The sequence below is a fragment of the Neophocaena asiaeorientalis genome, unplaced genomic scaffold, assembly GCF_003031525.2.
Source record: "Neophocaena asiaeorientalis asiaeorientalis breed wild unplaced genomic scaffold, Neophocaena_asiaeorientalis_V1.1 scaffold550, whole genome shotgun sequence".
Lineage (NCBI taxonomy): Eukaryota > Metazoa > Chordata > Mammalia > Artiodactyla > Phocoenidae > Neophocaena > Neophocaena asiaeorientalis.
Window position 1 is genome coordinate 2,491,473 of NW_020173396.1, and position 6,843 is coordinate 2,498,315.

At 41.5% G+C, this 6,843-nt stretch overlaps 1 protein-coding gene across 1 annotated transcript in view; it reads left to right on the forward strand.

Annotated features, from left to right (window-relative positions):
• The window catches only part of RHOBTB3 (Rho related BTB domain containing 3), a 62,645-nt gene that overhangs the window by 21,818 nt on the left and 33,984 nt on the right, over nt 1–6,843 (forward strand). Inside the window, exon 6 of the mRNA XM_024746972.1 lies at nt 1,885–2,250. Within this exon, the coding sequence (XP_024602740.1) occupies nt 1,885–2,250 (366 nt within the window). The remainder of the gene's footprint in view (nt 1–1,884; nt 2,251–6,843) is intronic.

A 6,843-nucleotide genomic window follows, 5' to 3' on the forward strand; every position in this document is an offset into this window, starting at 1 on the left:
TAGAAGACAATAGTTAAAAATAAATGAAATTACATCAACTGCTATCAGAATTTTTTTTTTGTTTTGCGGTACGCGGGCCTCTCACTGCTGTGGCCTCTCCCGCTGCGGAGCACAGGCGCCGGACGGCGCAGGCTCAGCGGCCAGGGCTCACGGGCCCAGCCGCTCCGCGGCATGTGGGGTCCTCCCAGACCGGGGCTCGAACCCGAATCCCCTGCATTGGCAGGCGGACTCTCAACCACTGCGCCACGAGGGAAGCCCTGTTATCAGAATTTATTGCATAATTTTGTGATAGCAATGGTAGACTAGTACTCTATTCAGGTCAATTAATTATGGATATTATTTTTAAAAGGTACTTGATAAATATTTGTTGAATGAATGAATGTAAGTTAACAAACCAGGAAAGTATAGATTTGTACAGGAAGTCAATTCCAAGTTTTAAAAAATGTGAATACATAGACCGTTAAATTGACTTTGCACTTTGTGGTGTGCACAGTGAAAGGGGCCACATGGTCTGTTATGTAGCAAACACTGGAGCCTTAAGTACCTTCTGGATGAGAAGAGGAGTGGGGAATAGCCAAATAAGTAATATTGACAGATAATTTCTTAGTTCTTATTAATCAAGAAGAGAAAACATACCAGTTCCTCAGAGAAAGCAAAGCATTTCATGTCATTTAGCACTAAAAGGGGTTTCTCCTGTGGGTCATGTGGAATTGCACTGATTGTAACCCAGGGTCCAGTCTGGGTTCACACTGAACATAACCCAGTCTGGGTACACATTTGTTCTGGTGCTGACTTGTTCTAAGGACAGATCCTGGGCTCTGGGGCACATGGTTTTCAAACTGTTCTCAGACTTTAAGGGTCTGTAAGGTGCCTCTGGCAGTGGAGAGGAGGCTGGGTAGGGTACAGTGCAGAAAGAGTCTGCCTCCCAACCTACCTTGTTGTTGTCCATTTTGTAGACAGGAGTTTTGCTTTAGAATAAAGAATTTTTATTCCTGAAGAAGTTTGAATTGCACTTGTTTAGATGGTTGCATAACCTTCAAGCAACCCTTCACAGATCACACTGTCCTCAGCGCAGCTGTTGCAGAGAGTTCACAATTAGGACCTATGATGAGGGCCTAGAGTGTGGTCCTCTGTGTGGAGGTCCTGCATTGATGGAGGCTAATCTAATTTTGTTAGCAATCACGCTAGGAAATGGAAGGTAACATCCCCTCTTGGAACTCAGGGAGCCTAACGGCAATCTCCCTGAGGTGTGCTGAGGGGAAGGAGCTGGTTCTCGGGAAGTATAGTGTTTTACTAGGAGGAAAAAAAAATTTTAGCATCAGAATAAAATGTTCACGATGGTTTCAAACAGTAGAGTCTAAGACTCTTGAGCCCTAGCTTTGAACGGCTGCAGTTTTAGCAATTTATCCCTCCACCTCCATTTCTAGTCCCAGAAAGAAAACAACTTCAGATGTGAGGTTGGGTTCTTCAGAATTTATTCAGTAATTTCTTTGAGTTTTTTTATCAGGTGAAAGTAAAGGATGATGGCAACCAACATACTAAAATACAGTATTTGGAGAAAAATTTTATTTTGGGACACACATAGTGAGAAATGCTCTTTATGGCATTAGTACATTTTTCATTTGCACTACACAAAGTAAATACAGTATTTCTGTGTGTCTGTTTTAATCCCTGGATAGTTAGTTTATATGTGTTCATAATCAGATTAGGCTATACAGAAAGTGCTGTTTTATAGGTCAAAAATGGCCAAATATTGGCAACTTCATATAGTTCAACCTAATAATATTAAAAAATATTGTTTTGTTGTGTTTAAAATAAACCGGAAATGATGGAGGCCCATAGACCTAAAGAATAATTTATTATTTTTTTTCTTCTTTGAAACAGAAAAAATGCCTGTCTTGAAGGCTGAAGCATCACATTATAATGCTGACCTAAATAACTTGCTGTTCTGCTGCCAGTGCGTGGACGTGGTATTTTACAACCCAGATTTAAAGGAAGTGGCTGAGGCCCACAAGATCGTTCTCTGTGCTGTCAGCCATGTTTTCATGCTGCTTTTCAATGTGAAGAGTCCTGCTGACATTCAGGATTCCAGTATCATCCGAACTACCCAGGATCTCTTTGCTATCAACAGAGATCCTGCGTTTCCAGGTGCTAGCCAGGAGTCTCCAGGCAACCCACCCTTACGAGTCATTGTTAAAGATGGCCTCTTCTGTTCTTGTTTATCAGACATTCTGCGCTTCATTTATTCAGGTATCTTGTCAAATGGTTCTGGCACATTCTTATAAGCTTTTGAAATGAAGTATGGCCTGTGGTCTCAGGTATACTGGTTGGTTTCACGTTTCTTTTCTTCCTACCATCTGAGGTGACGATTATACATGAAGTAGTATTTGCTTTATCGATAGGAATTGGTCCAAGCTTTCTGTCTCTTTACAAATTTCCTTGCCTTGGTTTTAAATCTACTTGTAAAAACAATAATCTCTTTTCCTATTGAACAGCTATGTTAGTACTTTATTTTTAAAAAACTCCAAAATGTGAAAATAAAAGAATTTATTGTCCAGTTTAACTTTAAAGAAATAAAATACTTCAAGTATATATGAAAATAAGTGTCTTTAGCTACTTATTCATTTGTTTTGTTTGTTTGACCCAGATTTTGGAGGGAATTGAGGAGAGAAGTTAGCATGGTCATTGCATTCAGTTTAGCAACTAGAAACAGTTGCTAAAGTTAGTCTAAAGTTAGTTCAAGCTGAGATCTGATCAACCTTGACTATGATTATTTTAGACTTTACTTCTTTTATTTACTGTGCTCTTTGTAATATTCAGCTTATCAATTGTTTTTCTTCTTGTCCTTTAAAAAACTGAGTAGCATGTATATTCTAAAAATTAGACTCTTTATGAGTTATTTTAGCAGATGAACTAAAGGTCTCACATCTAAGTGTCCTATATAAGAATGGAAAAGCATGGATGTAAAGTGATTTTTAAAGTAAGCATCTAAATGTACATTTTCTGAAGATTTCGCTCTCTTTTTTTTTTTCTTTCTTTTTTTTTTTTTTTTTTGCGGTATGTGGGCCTCTCACTGCTATGGCCTCTCCCGCTGCGGAGCACAGGCTCCAGACGCGCAGGCTCAGCGGCCATGGCTCACAGGCCCAGCCGCTCTGCGGCATGTGGGATCCTCCCGGACCGGGGCACGAACCCGCGTCCCCTGCATCGGCAGGCGGACTCTCAACCACTGCGCCACCAGGGAATCCCTCTCTTTTTAAAAAAATATTATTTATTTATTTATGGCTGCGTTGGGTCTTCGTTGCTGCGCGCGGGCTTTCACTAGTTGCGGTGAGCGGGGTCTACTCTTCGTTGCGGTGCGTGGGCTTCACTTGTCGCGGAGCACGGGCTCTAGGCGCGCGGGCTTCAGTAGTTGTGGCACGTGGGCTCAGTTGTTGTGGCTCGCGGGCTCCAGAGCGCAGGCTCAGTAGTTGTGGTGCACGGGCTTAGTTGCTCTGCGGCATGTGGGATCTTCCCGGATCAGGGCTTGAACCTGTGTTCCCTGCATTGGCAGGTGGATTCTTAACCATGGCGCCAGCAGGGAAGTCCCAGATTTCTCTCTTCTTTAATTTTCTTTTTCTACTTGGAATCATGTGCTGATGAATTATTAGGTTGAAGTAGATCCTTCTCTGCAATGTGTCGGGCGAAACATTTATGATCTGTTTTTAGACTTCAGAATTGGAGATTGATGACAAGTTTATAAAAGTTTGCAAATAAAGAAAAAAGTATTATTTAGCATCAAAGATTTGGGTAGCCTTCAGTTGAAATGATTGAAGTTAAGATTTCCCTTTTTTTCATTTGGGTTGTTTTTAGTTTTAAAAGTTAAAATAAAAATTAATGGTTGTGAAAAATACAGTTGCAGCATGCAGATTTAAGTGGATTAAAAATATACATATTGGAGTAGAATGTGATGGTAGATATTAAATCCATTGTTCAGTGAATATTGGCTTGGAAAAGGCATAAATAACCACTCCTAGAGAGCATACCAGCACAGTGCCTTCAGCATGGAGGCTTCTCTGTAAGTGCTGGTTGAACTAGTGAGTAAACTCTAGTAGCTGTGAATCATACGGATAAACCAGATAAGTTAGAGACTTCATTTAGTACTACGGATTTTTATGTTTAAACTTAGAATCTCACAGTTCAGAATTTAAGACTAATTTTGAAAAACCAAAATGTTTACATGTTAAAGAAAAAAAAGTCTTTAATGATATGTCAGAGAACCATGAAGGAAGTGTTTGGCTTTTCTTTTCAATGAGTTTGCTGTTGAAATCATAAATTATTTAGCAAGTTTACCACAGTATCCATTAAATACTTTCAAAGGCACACAAACACTTTGAGGTCAGTTTTATCCTCTTTAATATGGTAGCAATAAAATAGCTAGATGTCTCTCCAGTGACAGAACCTGCTTGTCTTTCTCCTAGGGAGTAATTTTTTTTTTAATTGTAAAATTAATACTTGCAGATGGAAAAAAGGGGGAAAGAAAAGAAAAAGTTATCCTCATCCCCCAGTCCCCTTCCCCAGAGTCCATTATAACTTTTTCATGTGTTCACTCTAATGCATTTTGAAAGAAATTAATATATTAAGAAACTTGCATTAATGAAAATGTAATTTTTGGTGAGTGCTGTTTTCTGGGAACCACAGATAGTTTCCATGACTGGAGCACAGAGTGGGAGGTGATGGCTGGAAGGAGCTGAGGCTGGCAAGGCCAGTGGGAGCTCTTCCTGCTGTCCTTAGAAGCTGATCTAGAATTTTATGCATGATCAGACTGGGCTTTAGAAAGATCATCTCTGGTGATGGTGGGAAGATGGAATAGAGCAGGCAAGACAGGAGTCCAGTCAGAAGGTCCTGTTATTCTGGAGCGGAGTCCAGTCAGAAGGTCCAGTCTGGAGCTCAGCCTTAGGAAGGCCAACATTCTGACAATAGGTAGTTGGTTGGTCTCGCGGCTTGTCCATCATCTGGACCGGTGCTTTTCAAACCTTAAAGTGCATACAAGTCACCTGGCGATCTTGTTAATGTACAGATTCTGATTCAGTGGGACTGGGGTGGGGCATGAAGTTCTGCATTTCCAACAGTCTCCAGGCAGTGCTGATGCCATGGATCACAAGTAGCTGCAGCACCTGCTCTTGGAAGAACTGGGACCAGCCACAGCGGATAAGGGCCTGGAATTCGGCCCAGAGGCCCAGGAGAGGAACCCAGTTATTAGTCTCAGGGCACAGGGTCAGAATGGAGTCAGCTTGCAAGGCTGACTGATGCGGAGCTCTCTGGAACTGGGGCTGTCTGTGCCTTCTTGTAGCCCCTGCCTGAAGTTGGGGAAAGTGAATGCTTAGCAGTTGGGTGGAAACTAAGTGAGCCTGGGAATAGTGATTAGAGGGCAGAGGGGCATGATGGCAGGGAGGAGTTGCTGAGCTACAAGCCCTTGACCAGTTCAGAGCTCAGGCTTTGTAGTCTGATACTGAGCTATTAACGTTTCTGCTTTGAACTCTGCTTGTACGTGACCCAGTCAAGAGGTGGTGTCAGGTATGACCAGGGCCACAGGCCATTGACCTGGGGCTACAGGGAGACCTGGATGTGGGTTGAGGAAACGGGAAAATAAGTGCTTCAGCAGGTACCTGTTAATTATTCTTTAATTATTTACAAAGTATAACCTTAGACTCAAGGAAAAATGATACTGTTTGCTGTGTTTAAAAGACATTAAAGCTATATTTGCACAGTAAAGACAATTTTGAAAAATGCAGAAAATTTGTTAAGAGAAGAAAAATCAACCAGATTCCCATTCTCAAATGTCTAAGCGTTTATTGATGTTTTGTTTTACCCTTTTAGTCTTTCTGAATAGGTTACTTTATTTATTTATTTATTTATTTTTTTGCGGTACGCGGGCCTCTCACTGTTGTGGCCTCTCCCGTTGCGGAGCACAGACTCCGGACGCGCAGGCTCAGCGGCCATGGCTCACGGGCGCAGTCGCTCCGCGGCATGTGGGATCCTCCCGGACCGGGGCACGAACCCGTGTCCCCTGCATCGGCAGGCGGACTCTCAACCACTGCGCCACCAGGGAAGCCCTGAATAGGTTACTTTTAAAAAAAAAAAAAATTTTTTTTTTAATCAAAGCAAACTAAAATATTAAACCTAATTTTTTTTTTCTTAGAGACTTCAATAAAGAGGCCAGGCTTGTGTGTTTTGTTTGTTTGTTTGTCTTATTGTTGTTGAACATTTAAAAACTTTTGAACAGAGCACAAGTCTTAAGACCCAATTACACACTGGTTTCCTCACAGCAGCCCAGGCCTGCCCGCGGGTTATGTAGGGAACCGCGGAGGACAGGAGCCAGTTGTACTCACGTCAGTTCGGCTGGGATACACAGGCAGAACTCCATGACAGGGCGTGCTTGGGAATATTTGCCCTGAGCAAAAACATGGGCTGGAAAACCCTATTAAACCTATCTCCTGCTTTATATTTAAAAAAATGAACCAAATTACAAAGACTGTCTTAATTCTTTTTAAATAACATGTTTCTTTTTTTTTTTAACCTTTAGGAATTTGAAATTTTGTAGGTACTGTGTCACCATGGACGTTTGGGTCCTGTATTTAGGAAGGGCCTGTTTAATCCTCTGGTTAACACTTTACCCATATAATAAAGGCTGCTGTTTTATTTTCCTATTCAAATTTCTGAGCAAACAGATACAGTGAAAGTGTGTATGTTTTGCATATGTTAATTTCCTCTTGGAAACTGCTAACACTGCGTCATGTCTGAGTACTTAATGACTAACACTGAGGGAAGAATAATCTGAAAAGTGAGGCCAGTGGTTTCCTGGTC